Genomic DNA, 24067 nt, shown 5'->3' with positions numbered 1-24067 from the left:
CCCGACCCCCGCCCGCGGGTCCCGGCCCCACCGCCAGCCCCCGTCCCAGCAGCGTCCCCAAAGCCCGTACGAGACTTCCCACGGGGCAGAACGGCAATCCTGTCCTTGCCCTTAACACCAAGGTGGGGTCTCTCCGTCCAGCCCCTCACCCGAGCCTCAGGTGTGCCCCAGCTGTATTTGGGGTGGTCTCCTCGCCACCCTCGGGGTGAGCACCGCCAAGAGCTGAGCGGTCAGCCCCACCGCCGCCCAACCTGCTGGAAATCAGAAGACAGACAGCAGTCTCTTACCTATGCTGTCTGTTCCCACCCATAGGGGAAACCCCCAGCTCGTGTTTTCAAGCACCTCCTTAAAACCACAAAGCCCTCTCTCGGCACGGGGGAGATAGAGGAGATAAAAGCCTGAGACAAGTCATGGGCCTTAGGTTTCAAAAAAAGAGATTAAAGTAGCACATACCCGCCAGGAAAAGGGTGAGTGAAGCCGTCAGTCACAGTCCCTGCTCAGGAAGAAACCCTCCCAGGGCCAAGCAACCCCCTCCAGGAAGAGACACTGAGGGGCAGCCCCTTTTCCTCGGCAATCCCTTTCCAATTCCCCACTGGGGAGGGCCGAGACTCCCACCGCCCTCTCCTTGTAGCGCTCTGTTCTCCCTCCTCAGCACACAATGGGGCAATCCCTGGCTGGGTCTTATTCCACATCCCTTACCAGCACCCACAGGAATGAACTCCTGTGCCTTCCCATATCAGGGGACTCTCCCCAGTCCCATATGACTTTCTTTTTCTTTCTTCCTTCCTGCCTTCCTCCCTCTCCCCTAACAAAGGATAGTTATCCCCAGTCAGTAAAGATGGCAACCCCACACCCCGATGGGAAGTGAGCAGCCCTGCAGGGCAGCAGGGGCCGGACCTGCAGGCTCATGGGCGCATGAACAGGAGTACCAGGCTCTCTGGCCAGGTGTCCCCCCCCGGCAGCATTTCAGCTCATACCAGCCTCCTTCTTTGTTCACCACAGTTCCCCCCACCAGGACTAAAGCCTCGACAAAGTGGGAGAAAGGGAAGAGGGGAATTTGGACAGGCCCAACAGAACCTGCACGCGGGTCAGCGTGTGCAATGCCTGTGCAGGTGGAAGACCTTGCGCTTGAAGCTGAATGGGGAACACTGAGCATCTCTACAGGGAACAGAGGGAGGGAGGGAGGGAGGGAAGTAGGGAGGGAGAGAGGGAAAAAAAATATCGTGTGAGTGCAGAGTTTGCAAAATGAGCTGATGGTAAATAGCTGGAGGATAGACAGCGTCTCTGTACGTGAGGCGCAGCACGGAGAACTGCACCTGAGCGAGGCTGGGCCACTGCTCGCTCCAGCATCACACGTCACTCACTGATGCATCCTCCCCAGCCTGCTCTCTCTGCACCAGCTCCCCCGCCTCCACCACGAAAATGCAGTGGGAAAAATGGGTTCCCCCCCACGCTCAGTGCAGCCACAAAGCAGAGAGCTGGGAAAAGCACAACTGAACTTCATTCAAGGTCCAGCAGGTGCCTGCCAAGGGAGATTCAGTACCACGAACCTCCTGATCCCCTTTTCCTGCTGGGAACCCACAGCCCCTTGAGCTCAGTGTCTCCCCATGCCCCTGCTCAGCTGCTTTCTTCCCTGAGCAATGGCAGCCGTGTTTGCCAACACTCCCTGCTCGCTAGTGCTGCTATCCAAGGCCCTTTGTTCCCCTCGTCGTGCAGCCTTCCTTTGCATTCCGCAGCCAGACGCCGAGGCCCGACACAACTCATCTCACCTGGGGTGCTCCAGAGGGGCGGCCATCAGCTTTCCCCTCCCTCCCCTGCAAGACCAGGCAAAACTCACACAGCACCTGGAAACGTGTCTGCCTCCCTACGTGGGAAAAGGAAAAGAAGCCATCCTTTCCCTGGAGGGAGGCGCGCTCAAGGGTGTCGGTGACTGCAAACTCTGTCCCTCATTTGCAGTTTTGCCAGGCGTGCTCCCCAGGCCCGCCGGGATCGCCGGTCCCACGGGCGGCAGCCGGCAGTCCCGCAGCCCCGTTCCGTGGGAAGGCAGCCCGGCACCCGCCTGACACCCTGTGGCCGCCTGCCGCCTTGCAGGGACGTGGAGCGGGACGGAGATGAGAATGGGAATGGGGATGCTGCGTGGGAGGGGACACACAAGGTCTCTTAGCAGAGCAAAGCCGACAGGAGCAGGGAGAAACCACCGACCGGGCACATGCCTGGCTCCTGCCACCCGCCATGCAGGGATGAAATGCTGCATACTTTAATAAGGCAGCACACACGTGTCCCAGCAGTTTCCATAAGTGCCCATGGATTCAGCCCAGCACGTCCAGGAGCAAAAGAATTTCAATTTACTGCTAGCTGATGCCACAGGTTCATATGAGTGTACAGGCCCTCTTGCTCTACGGCAGCACGTGACAGCAGGGGCTGCTATAATAATGCCCCAACAGAGGATCTTAGGAGCCTCCTAAGAACATTCACATGGGTTTCAAACCCCTCAGAGAGTCTTCCCTAATGCACAGCAAGGCCTTTCCCTGCTCCTCTCTGGCTTTACTCCAGAAGGATGAATTTCTGCTTTCCAAAGCACAAGGGTTGGGGTCTCTGCAGGGGCTGGAGTAAAGCATTGTTATTGGCACACCACCAATCCCACAGGCTGCCCACTTGTTCCATCCACATGGGAGGTGTGTCACAGTGACCATGTGTGGCGTGTGTCCTGCCCAGGTCGGGATGGGGGACACACTCGTGCACGAGTGCCACACCCGGCAATTCCCGCTGCTCAGCGCTAAGCCTGCAGCACGTCTGAGGCACCATCAGCAGCTATGCCGCTGCAGGACCCCAGCCCAGGGAAAGTCCTGCAGCAGCTGTGGGCGGAGCTAGCACTCACCCTTCTTAGGGAAGTGGGAGGAATAGCTCCATGTGGTGCTCCAGGGGACTTACTGATCCTTAGCAGCCCCCTCTTTTCTCATCCCTGGAAAAGCTGCCAGTACACTGGGGACAGGGGGAGGTGAAGGTGTTTTTCTTGAGAGCTAAGCCACCTTGGAGCAGGAGGCCCTTGCTCCAGATGATCTCCTAGGTAACCCAAATGAAGCCCTGCAACCTTGATAGAAAAGGTTCTCTCCGTTTAGGAGAGAATCATTTGTGTACTCTTACTGAGCTGCCTCCCGTCTCCGTTTTACAAACCCCAGTGGAGTGCCCACCCTTACTCCTCTCAGAGCCTTGGAGAGAGTCCTCCAAACCCCACCAAGCATGGCACATGGCTGCCGGCTCGATGCTCCTGCAGGAACATCAGCCGCGCCCAGGGAGTTGGTGATCCCTACTCGCAGCATTCATTCCCGGCCTTCCCTGGGCATCCACAGCTCCGCAGCCCCTGCAGGGAGAGAGGCCCTGTCTCATTCCCAGGCCTTCTTGGGGCAGAGCTCCCCCTTGCTGAGAGCTCATTGGCAGCGGGGCAGTGAAGCCATCAGCTGCTTTCTCTGCCCTGACTTTCTCTGCCTGCAGCTTGGAGAGATTTTGACCTGATACTCTGCCCCCGCACGTCTCTCTGGCTGGAACCCAGCGGGAATAAGCGGAGACATTCAGATGATGCATCGCAGGGGAACCATTTTAATTAAAAGCGATGCTTTGGTCAGCGGGGTATGGACTTCTTTGGGAATATAGAGAGGAGAAGTGAGCTGGGTGAGTAATGGAGCAGGGGGTGGAGGAGATGTGCCTTGTCAGGGTTAGCTCTGAACTCAGCAGTTTGCCAGGGAAGTGGAAAGTGGCAGGACGAGAGTTCTATCCTCAGAGGCCTTTCAGTGGGGCTGGTGCTCTTGGCAATGCTTAACAGTGTCCTGAAAGCCTGGTGCAAACTGGGGTATGCCCTCCCCCCAAACTCAGAGTGTTTGCTGCTCCCTGAACACCAATCGCTTTCCCAGCAGAGAGGCAGGATGTCTGTGCACTGCTTACGGATGTTTAGGGGTACAGGGACCTCATGTTAACTCTCTAGCTCTGCCAGAAAAGAAATCTAAAAGCTCAGCAGGGCCCTGCACCAGGTGGATTAGTGCAGCACAGTGGGGAGCCACTGCAGCCACAGCCACCTCCTGTGGTGGGAATCACCACAAGGCCTGATGTCCCGCTGCAATCTCAGCTGCTGTGTTTGCAGCTCTGCTGGCAGAGGGGATCCAGCACTGCTGGAGTGTTAAGACCAGAAATTACTTGTGAAGGGGAGTAGGGTTTGAGAAAGAATTAAACAAGGGGATTCTTCCTCATGCAGAAGTGAGAAATCCCCTGTGACTGGGAAGCTTGAAAGAGGGCCAAGTCCTGGTGTCCATCCTAAAAAGCCTCTCTTAGGCTGGTTTTCTAGCTAGAGCCTAGTCCATGCTGGGCATCTTCCTGCCTTCACATAAGATGCTCTGGGAAAAGCTCCCAGACACTAAACCACACAATTTTAAATTACCAGGAATGGTTTTCCATTCAAACACCCACTAGGTCTGTTTTCTGCTCCTGGGACTGCCATGGAAAACCACATCCAAGCCCTGCATGCTGCACCTGCCCACAGCCTCCCTGGAGGAGTCAAGAGGCGGGGCAGCCTCCAGCCTGGCACAGAGGCAGGTGCCATGATGGCAAGAAGTGCCACACTCCTGTCCCAGCAAGGATGTGTCCCACCACCTTCCTACCTTGGCTAGCAGCAGCCTGGCCATGGGGCCAGCACTGAACCCACCACATGAACCACAATTACATCTCAGGTAACGTGGGGAGCATTCCCAGGTTGCTGGGAAGAGCCATATTCACCGATCAGCAACAGCAAGACAGAGGGAGCATGGCAGCAGGATGGGTGGCATAGTGGAGGTGGGGAAGTTATGCCACTGGACCGTGGCAATGCCTGGTGAGACAGCGAGGAAAGGGTGGAGAGTGACTACGTGATGCTTCGCAGGGAGAACTGATCTTATTAATAAAAGCTGCTCCTTTCCAAGGCCTTGATAATCTCTCCTGCTGCAGATTATTTACAGCTGTGGAATTTAATACTCCAATGAACAAAGCTCTCTGAAGCACAGAGGGAGCGAGCAGACTGTTAACCCTTCTGCATGGCACCAGGGGCTTTCGGCTCAGGTTTGATGTCTCAATGCAGCTGAGCCACAGGCTGCCACAGCCCCAGCAGATCTCAGCACCTATGAGGCCAGCACTCAAGCCAGGCTGAGACTTGGTAGAAAGTCAACTCAAAGAACATTCAAACTCCTGGATTCTGTTAATTAAAAAGGCAGGCCGGTGAATAGCACTTGCAGGCAGAACTTGGGCAGGGCTGGGGGGCTGTGTTGCCAGTGAGGTGATGGTGCATTACACCACCAGGTAGGCACTTGACCTTACATGTACTGGGTCAGTAAATTCAGCCTCCAGGGTGAGGAAATTGTCAGCCCTAGGTAAGTTATCCACCCCTGACGTTCAGTGCCAGGTGTGTGAAACTGAGTCAGCTGAGACCCGGGAGCCTTGCTGAGAGTCTGCAACACTGCTGGGGACACAACTGCAGCACAGCCCTCCTGCTGTCTTCCCTGGGACCACAGCACCTATGGCTAAAGTAGATGCATTAGAATACGCTCTGCAATGTAACCTCTTCCTCAGTGTGTCTTGAAATCTAGTGCATCTCAAGAGGACAGCATAGGAACCATCAGACTTGGCTTACTGCCTGAATGGCCCCTTAAATACAGGTGATTGGGAGGGGGAGATAATAGGGTGGGCTTGAGGCACAGCCTGGCGAAATCAGAGGTGAGAGGGATGTACAGGAAGGACTGGGTAATCATATGGGCTTGTCTCAGCAGTGCGTGGGCCTGGTTTGAGTGTATGCATTGCTGAATGGGGTGGGCACAAGACAGCACCTAGGGTAAGGAGCTCACAGATGGAGAAAGAAAGGCAAACACCAGCCTCATTTGCATGCTAAAATCTACTGACCACCCCATAACAAAGTGGCAGATTTTGGAGCCATGAATGCAGCCTGGGTTTGGTCTGCACCTCTCTTAGCCTGCCTGTACTTCAGACATTCCCAAAGGACCACACAAATTGCTGGTCTAGTTCTGTATAGCATCCTTTAAAGGGTCACAGTAGCATCCCTGCCATAAACTAAGTAACTATAATCTCTAGACATGATAAACCGCCCCTATCCACCCTCTCTAGTCCATGTAGGAAAAAGCAGAATTCTTGTGGGATCTTTTGTCCCCACAGTCAGTAAAAGCGTGGCTGCTGAAGTGTAGGAAACACAGAGCCTGTGCACCAACTCTGGAGTCCCTTGGGGTGGTAGTCCCTTTATATCTCAGCAGCACTCAGTCTTTGCACAGCACCAGAGCAGCACAGAATACCTGCCCTAAAACCTCAGCATATGCCTCCCAGGTTATGCAGCCCCCTTGCTCTGAACTTGACACCCTCTCCTTACAGTTCCTCTCCCTGCCCTGTAATGCCATCTGCCAAGGATTTCTCAGGGCTCTTCCCCATCCTTCTACCATTCACAAAGGAGTAGCTGAAGGTTGTAGAAAGTAGTTTAGCTCAGTCTTAGGTGGCCCAAAATTTGCACAGAACAGCCCATTAATGTTGCATCTCCCCATTCTTAAAAGTCTTAATGTTTGTTCAACTTCCCACAGAAACACAAGGTACTGCCTGCCAGCGATAGCACTGGCAGTGTTTAGCTCTTGAGTTTTCCTGCAAGCAAGGCAGGCTGGCAAAGTGGAGACACCAGCAGGGAAGGGAGCACAGAGAGTAGGGGAAGGGTGGATCCCACCCCACAGAGCCTGATGGGTGTTTGGAGATCCTCCCCTGCAGGCAGGAGGACAGCCTGGCTTCCCTCTCCCCCAGGTTCCACCGCCTGAGCTGTCAAGCCTTCCTGAGGAAACTGCCTCTGCAGGGCTGCATTTGATGCCCTGGAGGTCCCCATGTCCTCAGCCCACCCCACCGCAGGTGAGGCCTCCTGGGAACCTATTCCTCCTCCACAAGGCAGAGCCGAGGCAAAGTGTCGGGCTTGTGAAGCCAGTTAAACCAGCTATGTGCAGATGTTAGCATTACGAAACACGGATTGGAGGCTTCCTGGAGCTGTCTAGAGCCTCCGGAAGAATGTCCAAGAGCCAAGAATCAGGCCCTGGAAACAAGGGCAAAGATAGCATCTACCACCCTACCACTTCCTCTCCTCACTTTCTACTTCTCCAAGAAGAGTTTTCTGCTGCCAGTGAACTGGAGCCTTTCCTACCGTTCTCCAGACACCCACAGGGAATCTTGAGCATTGTTCTGAAGAGGAAAGTAAACACAATTAGGAGTAGAACTCAGGTGTCTGGGCAGCACACAACCATTGTCTTTGCTCCAGTCAAGCACAAATACAAAACCCCAAAAGCTTGTCCCGCAGAAGTAATAGTTCCTCCTGCACTGGAGATGGGTACCACCTTCCCAAGCCTCCCATGCATCCCAGGTAGATGCTCAGGGCAAAGTGTGAAAAGTCAGGACAAAACAGCACCTGAGGGCCCTCAGCAAGGCTCTCTTAGAGGTAGATGGCCTGAAGCACAAGAGTAAAAATCACATTCTGGTCTGTTCAGCTTTTGCCATCCCTGGTGAACCTAGGGTGGTCTGCTGTTGTCAGTGCCTCCAGGGAACTGCGACTGCTCCATCACAGTGGACTGGGCATCAGTCACCCCACTGTACCTCTCTGTGCCCCATCCCAATATGTGGTGCCTGTTTGAGTGAGCAGGACCAGGCTTAGCAGGACCAGGACATCAAGGAACACCTGAGCTCATCTTATCCCCCAAACACAGTGGGTGAAACATGCCCCCAGCAGCACATGCCACCTCTAATGTTTGACTGCTGGCCTTCCCAATCCACATTGCTCATTTTGGAGCCAAGAAGGGAGCACCATGACTTCCAATCACTGTTTCATATTGCCCCAGAAATGTGAGGAAGTTTTACCTCATCCAGGGTCAGCATTCAGTCTTACAAGCTAGAGCAAAAAATCCTTTAATCCCAAGATATGTATCTAATATGGGAAACCACATTGTGGTGCCATAGTCACAACTGGGGGCCATCAGAGGAAGACATTTTTATCCATGTCCTGGCCTTGGACCTGGGGAATAGTCACCAGTGGCCCTCACACTCCACACCATAGCCATAGCTATGAAGAGCAGCTCGTCTGAGCTAGAGGGTGAGCTGGATATGGGGTACAGCCTTGTAACAAAAGACCTTCACAGGCTCTGCCTTAGGCCATGTTGTACCTTGGGGCTTGCATGTTTATTTTTAAGGAACTGCATTTGGTTCATGGAGTTTACACCTTCAGACACTTGCAAAGCAAGCTCCTATTTCCAAGGCCCAAGGCACGGCCTGTCTTTGGTGTCTATGCCACAGTAATTGGGCACATCACTCCCCAATCTTCTGGGGAGGGTGTGTGTACTATTCACACAGAGCACACTCACTGTAGCCAGCATGGAGGTGAGCATCCAAGTTCATTTTGAACTCTGTTAAGCAGTGAAGCCTTGGAACAATGAACTTCATGAGGCATCTTGTGTTTTGGGTGAAAGGAAAAAGGAAAAAAATGTAATTTTATTCCCTGCGACAGCCTGTTTGATTGAACACTGCCTCTACTGCACTTTCACAGAAGGTGAATGGATGTGCCTGGTATGTTTTCTTCACATCCTTCTTTTTATCCTTCTGTCATGAGCCCTCATTATTCTTTCTTCTTTCTAGGCTAGACACTCTAGATCTTTCCAATTCTATTTTCTTGTTAGAGGGTGCATCTGTGACAGGCCTAGGAAAATTTCCATCCTCTATCCCTGACACGTTCTGAGATAAGCTGACCAGCCTGGCATGCTCACTTGAGACTCCACCACTGCAACAGCATACAGACTAGATTCAGTGTCATTCATCACCCCATTTGTTATGCTGTAGAACAGGAGAAACTACTCAGAAGATGAGGTGGCAATGCTGTAGTTGGTGCTAATGCACTCAGGGAAGAGCCCTTTGGGCAGCGACCACACGAGCTTTAACTTGGGGTTCTGCTCTGGCAGCGGTGCCAACCCCACCCCCTTTCCCTCACTCCCAACTCTTTGCCCCCTCTAGCCCCTCTGCGTTTCCTAGTACGAGTGTCCAGCCCATTGAGTTTCCCAATGGACACTCTTCCCCTGCCCTTGTCTATCTTGAACAGTAGCTGCAGGATATAAACAAGTGTCCAGCTGTTTCCCTGTCCTTTTTGTTCTTCCTGGGTCATGTCAATCCTAGACAGCACAGCCACATTCAGATGAGATGCAAACACTTTAAAAAATGACAGCCCTCACTTGTCTCATCAGAAGGGCTCAGCAGGGTCCTGCCACTGCTTCTGTGTGCAGCTGCGTGGAAAATGCTGCTCTGCCTGCAATCCTGAGGCTTGGCATCCCTTTCCCTCAGGGAAGGAGATGTGGCATCTGCCTCTAGATGGAATTCCCTAGCAAGGAGTGGCAATGCATTCTGAGGGGTTGTTTTGCATCAGGAGAGTGGCCCAGCTCAGGGCTTCACAAGAGCACCGGGCTGTGCCTCCCTGCTGCCCACCCCCGACTCCTGTTTTGCGGCCCCCTGCAATCCATGAGCAGCATCCTGCTGCTGTCCCTCCTCTTCCCAGCCAGCTACCAGCCCCACGGGAGCCAGCATGCTGCTTTGCAGACCGATCTTCCCAGTGATCTTCCTAGACCCTGACGCCCCTGGTTACCCAGCAACCTTCCGTGGAGACAGGGCTCAAACGCAGTCAGAATTCCCTGGCTCTCCCCGGGTCTTTTCCCGAGGGATCAGGTCAGGCTCGGTCCCCGCAGAACCTTCCCGCGGCCGGCCGGAGCTGCGCTGCCCTGCTGCGGGTCGGGGGCCGGCGAACGTGCTGACCAAGGGGGATTTTGTGCGCGGCGATTTTGTGTCGTCGGTCAGGCTCAGGGGCCCGGGGACAAGGGCAGGCTGCCGGGCACACGCCCACATTGCCATCTAGCCTCCCGCTCGGGGATGTGCAGCTCTCCGCCCGCAGCCCTGCCAGCCCAGCGAGCCGTCCCGTCTTCGGCTGCATCAGCCCCAGTTCGGCTGAGGTTTCAGCTCTCTCCCCCTCCTCCCAGCCCCCAAGTCACCAGCTGTCCCCCCCCAGCTCTGGGGTCTATCCACCCCGCTGGCACAGGGCCATGAGACGGGGCCGCCTGTCTCCCAGCCTCAGTCTCCAAGCAGATGGAAGACATCAGCTCCCTGCTGCATCCTTCCATGATAATCTGTCTCGCCCGCTTCCTTTCAGGGACACCTCTTCTCACGGCCAGTAAATCCCCAGTGCTTGCCTGTCTTTTTCCAGACCCCAGCCTGGCCACATATCTTTCATGGGTAAGCATCTTCCCAAAGGCCATCTCTCCCTACCCACGCAGAATGCCCTAAAAAAGACACCTCTTCCCCAGCTCCCACGGAAAAACGTCTGGGCACAAAGTCCCCACCATCACCAGCAAATAGGCACCCTCTTGGGAGCTTCAGCTGATGCAAATCCTATATCCAAACACATGGGAATGTACAGTAACCCAAAGACCCAGTTGGAACTGAAGGGGGACACATTTGTAATGAGGCAAGAAGACTCCAGGACTCTGCCTTTGGCTTCCCCTTCCCTTTGCAGCAGGTGGCAGCTCCCCCAGAAGCTGCAAAGGAGATGAGAGAATTCTTCCTAAACATGTGTCATCCTGGATTTTTTTTCTATTGTTATATAGAAGCATGTTAATGCCAGAATAATAAACAGGGACCAGGGGAAAAAGTGACCTTCTGGCAGCAACTGAGATAGGAAGTGTTTTGGTTTTTCTTCCCTCCTCTGAGGGACTCATTCCACCTGCCTGTAGCCATCCTGTAAGAAAAGAACCTGCAGGAAGAACTGCTATACAGGGAGGAAATCACATCTGCTTTCCTAGTCGGATGGATGCAAAAGGAAAAGTCTCCCATTTGGAGACAGTTAAGCCTCAGTGGACCCCAAAGAAGGATGCCCCAATCCAGAGCCCAGGAAACCCAGTAGCTGTTCCCAAGACAGCACTGGCTCACTGCTCAGAAGATTGTGGAACAGAGCAGAGCACAGCCTGGAAGTTGAGAGCAAGCAGGCATTATCCCCTGTGCAGAAACAAAGGAGGGGACCTGGAAATGAGGATCCTTGAGCAGGGTCTGCTCAAAGGAAAAGATGGAGAGCCTGCAGAGCCCACATCAGCCTGGGCAAGGCCCCATCCATCTGCCCCTGCCTGCACAGGCTCTGCTGCCACAGCAGCAGATGTCACCATCATGCAGCCATGGCAGGGCCCTCAGCAGTGGGATGGGTGGCAGCTGGCTATGGGCTCATCCACAAGCCAGACCCTTTCCCCTTGGAGGGCTACTGCTACAGGCAGCACCTGGAATTTGCCAGAGCTGTCAACATAGGCCAGAGATTTCTGCTGAGACTATATTCCTCATCAGGGAAGACAGGTAAAAACTGCAGGAGATGCACTATGGGATATGCTTAGCTTAGCTGTCTGCATGTCTGCTTATTAAGCTCTGAGATTAAGGATTTAGTTCCACATGTATCAGTTTACTTAGAACTAAAGCATCACTTCACATCTTAATCTCAAGTATGCTGCATTGTCTTGCCTGCTTCCTCTCATGCCCTCTCCCCATGACCTCTTTCTCAGCAAAAAGCTGGAAAGTTATTAGCAAATATTATGTGAAATGTTTAATATCCAAACAGCAGGGTCTGGCATCCCATGAGAGATTCATAGCCCCTATGGTCAGGACAAGAAAAACAAGGATTGTTTGCAGGCGCCCAGGTCCTGCTGGTTGATGCTTTGAGGCTGGAGTTGTTGTTAAGCAAAAATCTCACAGTAAAAGGGTCCCTTCAGCCAAGTTATAAACCAGGCTAGGCAGGAATGAGGTATTCAGCTGGGGTGAACTCCACTTCAGCTCTACCCACAGACTGTGCATAGAAGCAAAATACCCCATACAAGTGCTCCTTCAAATTCTATTCTTCAGCATTGTGTTAGTGGAAGGCATTTTCCTCTTCTGTTCTCAAAAGCATTTACATTAAGGAAGGCTGAGCTCCTTCTGTCTGCAGGAAGGCTGGGACAGACCTGTCAACTGGCTTATGATTTATTAAAAATTATAAAAGTATTTGTTTATGTGTTTATCAGGGTTGGAAGAGTTTCAAAAGTTGCAGGTTTTCTAAAGCAAGACCTCAGAGCAATTGAGTGTTATAACCACTTCCCCTAAAATTGCATAAAAGCATATACCCTTTTTCTACTCCAAATATGATCCAGAAACAAATCTAACCACAAAAAAAAAGGGCAATGGACAATGTCTGATACATCAGGCTGTGCCATGCCCTTGTGATGCCGAAGCAAACCCCACCCAAGGGAGGCAGGCCAGTCACACTTTTCACTGTGACTGCTACACAAAGTTTGCTCACTGTCCCACTTAGAAAAACAGCATTCACATCTCTGAGCACACAGAGTTCCTCCTGGAAGCTGACTGCACTCAGGTTGACTGGAAACACTGACTTCAACCAGGCGAGCATCTGCTCTGCTGCTGTGCCATCGGGGAGACAACTATGGAGGAGACAAGCCCAGGGCTTAAAGGCAATGCCCACGGGGTGCAGAGGACTTGGACCAGCAGATCCAACGTTCCCCAGCCCCCAGACAACAGCAAACAAGGAACTTGCTGCCAGCAGCATGATTCTGCTTTTCTACAGAACTGAATTCACAGGGAAGTTTCACTTAGTGGGACAGTGCCATTAGTTAAAAGTTAATATTGAAATTAAACCTATAGTATAAACTGTTGTGTGTTACCTGGAGTAATGGAGTTGGAGGGGATCCAGGGCTCATTTTTTCCAGGGACAATGTGGATTTCACAGTGGGGACCATGGGGCAGATACATCTGCAAGGAGTAACTGGAGTGTGTGATAGCTCAGCACTGCATTCTTTAGATCTTCACACTGAGGCAATGCAGAGCCAAAGGAAGGAGCTTTCCCAGCATAACAGGAAGAGCAGGCAGAAGGGCAAGGAGCAGCCAACCACCACTGCCACCCGACCTATGAGGAACTGGCCAAACTGATGCTGACTGCACCCCCTGCACCCTCTTCCCCAGCACTGCTATGTCTAGGAGTGCTCTGCACTGATGTCCCTTCACCAGTCATGACACCAAGTTTCTCTGCTCAGCTCCATAGAAAAGCAGCTCTTTGGCTCCTGGATCCCAACCAGTCCTGAAAGCAACAGAGTAGCATTTACCCCTTGCTGTGCCTAAGCTGAGGAAACTGGACAACAGCCCACCAATAGCCCACTAAAGATGTCTGACAATGGTCCCAAGAAGCAGTCCAAAAGGAAGCTTCTTTCTGTGGACCTTTCAATCTGAACCCAGCCCTTGCATTAATCTAAGAACACAGTTTTCAGGATCGGTCAGGTGGAGAGCACAGGCTGCATGTCAGCTCACCCTTTGGCTCCCCCTTCAGCTCCCCTTCCTACTTCTGCTTCCCAGTCTCTGGTATCCCTGTTCAAGCACACTCCACTAACGGATGTTGTAAGCCACTGTGCCCTCCTGATTACAATTGTTCATAAATACTTCTCTTAGGCAAAGACAGAAACTAGTCTTTTTATTGAATGTGCCCAAAGCACCCATAGTTCATTTTCTATCTCTCCTACTCTATTACTTGTGAATCCATTTTGTATACCCCCATATCACTGGGCCAGGGATTGGGTCTTATTCCTGGGGAACTTGGAAAGACAGAAATAGGGAAAAGAGAACATAAGCAATTCAGCACAAGGATTTTCATGGTCTCATTTTAATGATGACAGACCAGATTAACATCACAGGAGGAGTAAGGGTGAAGGAGCGTTTCCTAAATATACTGCAGGTGTTCTGTGATATAAATCAACCTTCTTTTGCAGAAAAAGAAACTATTTCAATATTTAAATTAGTTGCTTGAAATTCTTAAGAGAGAGGAGATATCCTTGATGAAAATCAGCTTTTTCACGTTTCACCAGTTTCTGGAAAAGGACCAAGGAACAGCTAATGCATGAAAGGATATAAAAGGATTGCTGAAGACCTCTCTTAGCATTCATACAAAGTTGCGGGCAATGGCCAATACTTTGGAGAACTCTCCTTCTCTTCTTCGCAGTGTATAGGGTATGGGTGTTCTTATTCTGGTCCCTATTGGGTTTCCATTATCTTCTATGAGTACCACATTGTTGGAATCAAATCTAGGCGTCATGGTGGGGCCAGGCATCTTGTGCCCTACAATTAAAGCCTTCTTCTTTTCTCCTTTGATAGCCAGAAGGATCTTATCTCCAACTTTGCCAACTCCAGTCTTGTTATACACGTGGATACATTTTGGTGGCCGGTGGTAGGGCGTGTTCCCCAAGGTACTGTTGTCCACCACTCGCACGCGGGTTAGTTTCTGTATTGCTCGGCATGCTCCAGTGATGCTAGCAAAAGACAGGAGAGAATGAGACAGATCTCCTCAATAATCCTTGGGGAGCAAAGGCAAACCCAGAACAGAATCTTATCATTACACAAGCCACTCAGAAGGCACCAGAAACGAATATATACCCTATGGGTGACACATTGACTGCATTCAATGTGCTCTTTGAAAGCCACATGCTACTTTGGGCTTTGCACACTCTTTACTAAATGTCAAATATAAAACGACCTTTCTACTCCGAAACACAACTAAAAGATGGCATAAAGAGTGGCTTGCTTACCATGGGCTTTTTAGCAACTGCAGATGATGCAGCTTCAATCTTCAAGCAAAAAAATGTGCTCACTTCTGTTTCAAACACCCTGCAAGAAGCTAAGACTCAAGTTGGGCTCCTTCAATCTTGCACACAGTACCCAGCACTAAGGACTTTTATGATCAACCTTCCTTCCACTGAAGTCTGTGAGTCTCACAGTTGTCAATAAGACCTCTGAGGTCCTGCTGTGGCTGTCCTAATCTGTTCCCAACTAGAATCTAAGAGCTCACCACCTTTCCCATGTGGAAGGAATCCAAAGAGACACAGTCTCCTCCGTATGCTTGCTTTGTGGGAGTAAGAAACAACATAAATAAACTGCACAATACTAGTTGTTAGGTCCAACTCTTGAATATTCCTGGGAACAGCAGGAACACACTACCTTTCAGAAACCATTATTCTTTTATTCAGTGAGCTCAAACTCAAGCGACTTGTTGCTTGTCTTCAAATGACACCCAAACACAGACCATTGGAAAAGAAGGAAGATCCTCTCTTCTGCTCAACAACTACTTTGCAATGAGGTACTAGAAACATGCTGGCCAGAGCTGCAGGAATGCCAACCTGCTGCCAGCTGAACTACTCAGTGACAGCATATGGAAGCAACCTAGCCATTCATATTGTTTTTCAGAAGTGTGTAAAGGAAATAGGGGCCATCATCCCTTCTTGAAAAGGAAAGGCCTGTATTTGCAAAACTACCTAAAAGATGAGCATGCACACCAAATGTGGTGTGGATGGACATCAGCTGAAGCAGGAATTTTTACACACAGTGAAGAAGGACAGTGGAGTCAATCTGCATTAGTCCAACTGCTCCAGAGGTCAAGCACTGCCTTTCAAGATCTGTTTCCCACAGCAGAAGCCTACATTATCTTTCCTCTCTGTCTCAGAAGTCACTAATCTCTGCAACCAGCCATGCCATCCTGTCCAGTCCCATCCCATCCTCTGGCAGCCACACTCTCTCTCCTCTGCCTGCCATCTGTGGCTGCACAACAGGGAAAGCAGAAGGGAGGAGGCTGGAAAAAGAGAAGTGTTGTCACAGGAAGGAGCAGGGAAAACCTTGGTGGGACCAAGTGTACAACACAGCACTGGCAAAGAGATATAAATGTTACTGTCCAGGAACGACTAGACAAGAATAACTGCACTGGGAGAACTTTTTCTTCCCCTTTTTTCTTGATTTCTGCCACAATCTTGGAGAAATACCCCACAAAGGAAAGGTCTCCCCATTAAGTTTTCTGAAGTCCTGTTCACCTCTATGGACTGGACTTCACCTCTCTGTCATTGTCACTTATACATGCTTTAAAAGCATGCTGGCCAATGCTCTCATGCAGCCCACTTAATGAGAAAGCCGGAAAGACCTGGATATCTCCTTGAGACAGCTCCCAGGACTGTCACACAACCTAGCCCTAAGCATGTCTAAAATCCCCCTCTGGACCACAATCCTGGGAATGACTATTCTCATCCTTTAAACTGAAGCCCTGACTCTTCAAAGAGTTAGAGATTTCCCAAATTGGCAGAGAGTACTGTGGAATTAAACTCTAAGATCTTTGCAAGGCATTGTAAAATATGATGTCCATAAATTTAAATTTTTAAATGCCTAGAGCCTGGAGCAAGAAACAAAAGAAAAATAACAAAATAGACACTGTTAAAGTATGAGAAAATAATTTTTCAGATTATTTTTATTCTAAATAAATGATAAACTCTTGAATAATTTTGAGCACTGTAATTGGCTCTGCATCAGCAGGGGCTCGCTGTTGTTTTTTTTTGCACTTGCACAATAAACACAGACACTTTCAACTTCTACTTGCAGGCCCATGTATCACTGTCAAAGGCCTAAAAGCTTCCTTACACACATATGAAAATGCAGAATGCAAGGAACCTGCAAATGGAGTGTCTGTGCTCACTTTTCAATCTATGAAAGGACAAGTGTAAGATTTAAAAAAAAAAATGTATTACCCTTTTGAATTACAACTGCTGTATCTTATTCTTGATCAACTTAACAGCACCTCTTTCAACCATGAAACATTCTGAAGAAAACAAAAGCAAAATTTGAAATTTACCTGAACTGTCGTTGGATCACAGCACTGCTTAGATGGGTTAAAGATAAACCAATTTGTCTATTCAAGAGAGCCATTTGGCAGCCAACCCTGCATAAGAAACAAAAGAATTAACAAGTCTGGAAAATAGAATTTGGTTTGCTTTCATTCCTTTACACGAATCACACACTAGGGTCTCAGCACCTATTTAGATGCTGCAATCCACAGGACACAGAGTGGTAGCAGCAGCTGCAGCACACTACAAGCAGATCTACAACCCCCACCTGAATTCAGAAGACAATGTAATTCAGACACACATACTACAAAGCTGGATTCAGTATCACTGCATTGCAGTTTCCCAGACACAGAGGTAAGGGCCCTTCTGCGTGCACTGTGAATCATGTAACAAGAAGCAGGTTTGACAATTTCAGATGTGAACTGGTTTAGAGGCTGCAATGCCCAGAAAAAGCTATCATGGTTACTTGTAAAAGCTACCAAGGTTACCTACAAAACTAAGCAAAAGGCCAAATAACCTACAGACCAGCATCACAGCTTCAGGAAACAATTTGCCAGACAAGAAACAAGTCAGAGCTCCACTGGTGAGGGCACGCTCTCTCTGAGCATACAAAGGTGTTAAGCAGCCTGTTAGGAGACACAGTTACGCTGCAGCCAGTCTTGCCCTGTTCAGGGTGCCCAGAGAAAAGAGTTCCCTGTACCTTTACAGTGCTCACTCCATGCTGCTGTACACTGTACCCCACCATGACTGCAGCAGAGCCGGGTTACAAGGGTAACTTCTGACTGAGAACCACACCCTCTTCCCTGCCTACGTCTGTGGCGGTTCCCTAACCTCATTCTGTCAGACTGACTGGGACCAGCTTGCGTGAGCAGTCACAAAGGCTTATCTGAACCCAGATCACTTTCCCAAACATCATTAGGGAGCGATGACCCAGGTGGTTATGCCGGCAGATCCAAGTGAAGAGAGGAAATAACACAGACCTAGAGCCAGGCCTCTTTCGGGCCAGCTCAGGTACAGCTAAGACTTTCCACCTGACTGCAACTACTGCCATGTGGCACTGCTTGCTGTGACCTTGGCAGTGTAACCAACACGTGCTCTGCTTCTCTCCTTTCAAAAGCAAACACTAAAAATCCATTGACTTCATCTCTCTCTGACAGTTCTGATGAGTTTTGGGCCAAACTACAGTAACACATTGTAAAGCCATTTTTTAACTTTTATTTTTAAAATAAAGCTGAGTTAAATTCTCTAGTGAAAAAAAAAATACCCACAGAGCCTTCAAGTAGACAATGCCACAGCTCTTAATACAACCAAGTAAAGTCCAGCCTAAATCTTAACTCCCTCTTTTATTATTTTTTTCTCCAATGTGTTTGCTTACTTGGGGATGTGTGTAAGTTTTAGGGTTTGCAGCTGTTCTACAAAGCGTTACCTGAGAGCACGATGAAAAGCACAGGACATGTGCACCACAGCAGTTTTGAGTGGTGCTACGTGAGCAAAGCACAGGTGGCAAACCAACTCTGTCAAACAGGCAGTATTTACAAAAAAAAAAAAAAAAAAGCCACTTTTCTGTGGGGTAGATGATCAAATGAGTTGAGGGCTTACCCACACTGTCTCGTCTCTGAAATGTGACTCCAAAAAGGCTGTGTTTATGCCACATGCCCTTACCTGTGTGATCCTAATGCCTAATGACAGCAAGGCCCTGCTGCATTTACAGTGCTGCTGGCAATCATGGTCCAATACCTGGCCTTGCTGCCAGATTTCTAAGCAAGTTCAACTCTGCTGACTTGCTTTAAGCCCACCATCTGCCTGTGTCTTGTTCTGTACGTGGGTGTGCCGTCTCCCCACGTGAAAGAGTTACAATGAGCCTTTGGATCCCTCTACAAATAGCAAAAAAGCAGGAGCAAGTTGGCCTCTGTGTTGTCTTTCATGGACACTTCTTGCGGAGTTCAGATAGCACTGTCACCCCCATCTCTATTTCCTAGCAGGCATGGTAGCCTTGGTGGCTGGAGAAGGCGTGTCTGCTCATCCTCACTGCTACATAAACCCAATAGGAGAGGTCTGCGAGCTCATGGCAAGGCAGGCACAGCTGCAGGCTCTGCCTGCTGTCAAAGGGACAGCAGCATCACCATCAGCATAGGCAGATGTGCTTAAAGCACATCTAAAATGTGATGAAGTGTTGCATAAACTCTGAACTCACTCATCACTCCTGGGAAAAGTCACTGTTTGTTTCTACCCCGTGGCAGCAGCGAAGGTCTGAAGTTACAAAACTACCAGCGGAAGCATCAACAGCATTAAGTGTCCAAGGACTGTTTATTTTTTCAGATGACTCAGTATCCCCTTCTCAGCTGAGAATTATTCCTCAGCACATTAAGATGTGTCACAAGAAATTTCTTATGATTGATTATTTGGTATGAAACATCCTGTTAGCAACTGAGTAAACAGGGGGGATGCTTCCAATTAGCAGGAGGGTTCAGGGTGGAGGGAAAAGAAGAATGCATCCATGGCATGAAGAACAGCATTCAAGGGTGCAAGTGTGTTCACAACAAGTGAATCACAACTTCAGCTATTGTAACATGCCAGTTTCCTTTCCAGAAAGGAACAGCCAATAGTCTGGGTCTGACTCCAGGTGCTCCTCAACCAGACCCAGTCTGAATTTGACCCCTCTATGGCTGTGATCTTCATCTCTCCTGCCCTCAGTTTCCCCCTATGGAGCTGCTAACTACTAAACAACTAAACTTTGAAGGGCACAGAAGCCATTCACTCTGCCACAATTGGTGCTGCCACAGGAGCACTCCCAAGCTGCTGCCAAAATTGAAGAGCTGCTATAAATCGATGACAGCCATCAGCCCCAGTGCCCCCAGCACTTTTCTCCTGCCCAGCAGACGTTGCTTCACACCAGGGGGCCTTAAAAAGGCTCACAGGAAGCTGCACCTAGGCACAGGGAATGCATTTGATCCAAGTTTGCTTCTGAAGGTGGCTCTTCCCTGGTCACCAGGTTTCCGTGCTCCCAGGTGTATGGGAAGAGCAACCCCATAATCTTCAAGCACAGCAAAATTTGTAGGAATTCCCAGAAGTCTGCCATCGGTACTACCCAACTGATACAGGCAGGAGTGCACTCCAAAGTACCGTGGACAGACCAAACACCACCTCTTGCTTAGTACTTAGTCACTAATACACTCCTGACCAAGGATTTATCTTTGAAGGGGGTTTTGGAGGTCATCTAGTCCAATCTCCTGCTCAAGCCGGATTAATTTCCAAGTTTTTCATGCTAGGCAAGAGCAGTATTTAAACAGACACTGTCCTAAAATGAGAAGCCTCAAAGGCAACTATTGATGTAACACTGACCACTCATAGCTGCACCAAAGCAGCAATAAAGAACCATGCAGAGGAATCTCTTGCTGTTCCTATCCTGCTGCCCCTAATTTCTAGTAGTGGCTCTATCTCATGAAAATCACAGTCACAGACACACCTTGCCTCTCTCCACATATCTTTTAAAAGTTATCACTGACCTCAGACAAGAGCTCAAAGTAACATTCAGAAAAGGGTGAGGAATTTGTTAGTTCCTCAAATATTCACTAAAATGATCCTATTTCTACTTCACTGAACTACTTTTGAGCATGCAATAACCTGCTACTGCAAATACTCTTCTCAAGAGCCCTTCAGCCCTACCCTATTCAATGCAGAAACTGATCTAGAATTCCAACACTGCTCAACAAAGAAACTCTTCACCAGTTATAAATGTATGGAAGTTATTTATCCACTGCATCATTTTCAGGTGCTCTAGCTATCACCTTCAGTGATTTTCCTTGATATTAAAGCACTAACTTGTATTTGCTGCAATCTTGAGTGGCTTTTGAATGGAGAAATACTGGGAAGTTCATCCCAGCTAATAAAATTGGAAAATACAAAGAATACATGTACAGTATTTTTATCAAATGCATGAGTAGACCACCTCAGGGAACTGATACAGAGCAAAGACACGTGCCAGACAAGGAAGAGAGGATTACATACTCACTTTAAATGAACATCAGGGCACACAGCACCAAGAAAGGAAGCCCTGTGTTCCCCCAACACACATTTCCATCACCTCCCTTATGCTGGCTTTAGCACTTATGTAAATCAGTCAGTTTTCAGCTAGCTCAGTCTAAAGGCAGGTGAACACTGCTGCAACGGAACGTGGCGCAACACAGAGCTGGGACTTCTCCCACTGGCAACCCAGCCTTATGTGGTGACAGTATCTCCAAAGAAACACCAGGAGACCTGGACAAGAAAAGAATCTCTTGTCATTTCAGCAAAAACACTGGTGTGCAGGAATCTGCCCTACTAATACAGCCATGGAGCACTGAATAGGTCTGCATCTGAACACTCCAGAAGCCAGTGCAACAGCTCTGACCAAGTTCTTATCAGGGGTGTACACCCTAAAAACCAGCCAAGGCACCATTCTTACCTTGCCTGCATCCTAGAGTAAATGTAATTTTCAAGACTGCTGTTGCCTGGCAATCCAGTAATACTTTCCTTTTTAATCACAAGTTTTGGAACTAACCCCTCCTCCCTACATTCCCAAGATTTGTAATTCCATAATCATTCAGCTAGTCCTTTTCCTTCTTTCTGTTGGCAACTCATCCACAAAGACAGGCCCCATGGATGTTGCAAAGCAAATGCTGAGGCAAACTACCCAAAGACTGCTGTCAAAGCCAAAGAAACCAGGTAAAATATTCTTCACTTTTATAGCAGTGACCTGATCTGCACAGTCAAACAGCAGGGACCAACATCACCTTTATTCTTTTAAAAGATTAAAACAGACATGCTCCGGGCACCATGAAGATTCGAACTGCATCTGTCATCCATCATTAAAACACAGGAAATAAACTCAAGACAGTACATGCAACGCAAATGCCTAAACCCCTACTCTGCCACTGCAGGTCTATTTATAGACTGTCTGCCACAGCGAGCTGCAGGAGCCAACTGTGAACTAGGGGACTCAATCTATTCACAGCTCTCCTCGTAAAGGAAAGAATGTGATTAAGGGCTGTGTGTGTTAGAAATACACAAGATATTCATTACTAAGACATAACTGGTTTTACATTAATAAGAAACAAAAAGGCCAGGATTCACACAGAGGAATTAAGTCTTTTTAAAATCTGTTTATGAATAGGATTAGCTATTAAACAGGATATTTACTGATCCAAGTTACCAAAAGAAACTGATTACAGGTACATCTGTTAATTTTGAAGCAAAACACACTAAGCTCATTTTCTAGACCATGATCAGAAATGGCAGGTAACAAAAGAGCTGCATACCTTTAAAATAAAACTTACTTTTAACATTTTAAATATCCAGAAATCACAACTCTAAAGTACTTATGGTACTTACTGTCCTAATAATCAAAAACCTAAAATCATCCTATACATTCATACAGCACTGTACTGAAATAGGGAGGGGTTATTCCCACTGCACCAGCAGAAAATTAAGCTACAGAGAGGACAACTATCTGTGTGAAGTCAATGGAAATGAGCAGTAGGGCAGGTACTGGATTAGCCCCAGAAGTTCTCTCTGGTGGGCCTGTGGGGTTTGAGGTGAAGCCAAGAAAGGTCTCTCCCGTCTCTGCCTTTTGGGAATCACACATGAATTCATAGAACTGCCCACACCATCGTAATGTTACACTGCTATCACCTCTCAAATGTCTCTTTACTGGTTTTAGAAGTATTGAGGTCTCAGGAGCAGGACAATGGTGGAAAGCCACAAGACCAGATTTGGTTCCCAGCCCCGACCGGGGTGGCCAGGCCTCAACCAGTAAGATGCAATCACAACCCAGACAGCAGTAACCACGCTGGGGGAAGCTGTAGCAAGGAGAACAACACAAACAAGAAGGAAGAGATGATGTGTAGCTGGGTCTCAACCATGAAAAAATGTCAGGAAGAACTGAACTAGCTAGGCTAGTTGTTCACAGAACACAAAACCGTAGAGGCTCTAGGTCTTCATGATAAAGCTGCACCAGAAAAGGATGCCTATTGCTGTTGGAATTCTGGCTCAAGAGAAATATGACCTGGAGACAAAGGCACACACATCACAAGGCAGTACAGAGCTACCTGTAGCTTTGGTGGTGTAAGCCTCATTTCTCTCAGAAACTTCCCTTAACTCGGTCTCTCTCTGTCCAAAGAAGACCCTCTTAGGCAAGCCTGGAGCTCTGGAACCAGAGAAGCCTACAGAGCTCAGATGAGCATCTGCGTCCTGCTGTTAAAAAGGCTGGCTTGCCCACCTGTTTTTACTACAAAGATTAAGTTATTCATGCTTTTAAGAAATATGTCATACGGTATTTTCCCGCAACTGCCTCCCCTTACTCACTGGACCTCCAAAAGAGCTTTCTGGAGAATAACCAGGAAAGCACAGACAAGTGCCCACACTTCCCGAGTCCCCATGACACATGCAAGTAAATGCCACTCGTGTCAGGACACAGGAATTTTGGTCTAACTTCGCTGCATGACTACTCACACCCACAAAAGCCTAACCCCAGCATCGCAGCCCCACACGAATTCTGAGCAAGGAAACTTTCTGAGCATGCAGGAACTTCAGAAGAGTGTTTTCCCCCTCTCCCAGGCCACGCTGCAGAGGCACGGGCTGCTCTCCAGTGGGAGCACAGTGCGCAAGCCACACAAAGGCTCCAGCTCCCAGCTGCTTTCGCGCGATGTCACACCCTGTGCCGCGCTGCGTGCCACTCGGACTCGCGCATCTTCGGGGACAGCGTGTCCCCGTCCCTGCAGAGCAGCAGCTCATGCTCAGGGCTGACACCTTGCAAGCCCTGGGCACGGAGCACCAGGGGCACCGGCAAGCGGCTCCCTCCAAGGCACGGGCGGCACGGCAGGGACCCAGTGGCAGGGAGGGCCCGGCCAGCCCCGGGGCCCAGGGGCGAGGGCACAGCCCCAGCGCTGAGAGGGGCCGTGCGCGCCCCGAGCCGCTCGGCCACAGCGCCGTGTGAGGGCCCGGCGCCGACCCCGGGAAAAAGCCAGCATGCCAGGAGCAGGCCGGTCCGGCGGCGGGGCAAGGCCGGGTACCGGCCCTGCTGGGTGCTGCGGTACCGAGCAAGGCTACCCTGCGCTGCACTCCCAGAATCCGTTCCGTTCCGTTCCGTTCCGTCCCGTTCCGTCCCCGTCCCCGTCCCCGTCCCCGTCCCCCCGCTCGCGCCCCAGGCCCCGCCGCGCACCTCGGCGTGGAGCGCGCGCGCCCTACCGCCCAGCGCAGCCCCCGTGCGCACGCGCGGCACCGCGGCCCCGCCGCCCGCCACTGTGCAGAGCCGGCGGCTGCGCGCCCCGCCCACTGCCGGG

The 24067-nt window shown here is 49.9% G+C and overlaps 1 protein-coding gene and 1 long non-coding RNA gene across 4 annotated transcripts in view; both read right to left on the bottom strand.

Annotated features, from left to right (window-relative positions):
* The window catches only part of LOC121358821, a 12128-nt gene extending 10084 nt beyond the window's left edge, over positions 1-2044 (bottom strand). The window contains exon 1 of one of the 3 annotated variants that reach the window (XR_005955956.1): positions 1845-2044. This is a non-coding gene — a long non-coding RNA (uncharacterized LOC121358821). Of the gene's footprint in view, positions 1-149; positions 265-453; positions 673-1844 lie in introns of those variants that run through there. The other 2 variants (XR_005955958.1, XR_005955957.1) reach the window with 2 other exon arrangements.
* Positions 2045-13740: 11696 nt separating this feature from the next.
* MRPL14 (mitochondrial ribosomal protein L14) lies at positions 13741-24040 on the bottom strand. The gene is made up of 3 exons (XM_041477170.1): positions 23947-24040; positions 16757-16843; positions 13741-14399 (listed from the first exon to the last, which is right to left on the bottom strand). Exons 2-3 carry the CDS (start codon positions 16828-16830, stop codon positions 14033-14035), a joined length of 441 nt encoding a protein of 146 aa, XP_041333104.1. The 5' UTR covers positions 16831-16843; positions 23947-24040; the 3' UTR covers positions 13741-14032.
* Positions 24041-24067: the final 27 nt, after the last annotated feature.

The sequence above is a fragment of the Pyrgilauda ruficollis genome, unplaced genomic scaffold, assembly GCF_017590135.1.
Source record: "Pyrgilauda ruficollis isolate IOZ18807 unplaced genomic scaffold, ASM1759013v1 scaffold4, whole genome shotgun sequence".
Classification (NCBI taxonomy): Eukaryota; Metazoa; Chordata; class Aves; order Passeriformes; family Passeridae; genus Pyrgilauda; species Pyrgilauda ruficollis.
Note: the sequence above shows the minus strand (reverse complement) of the source record. Positions and strands in the feature narration are given on the sequence as shown.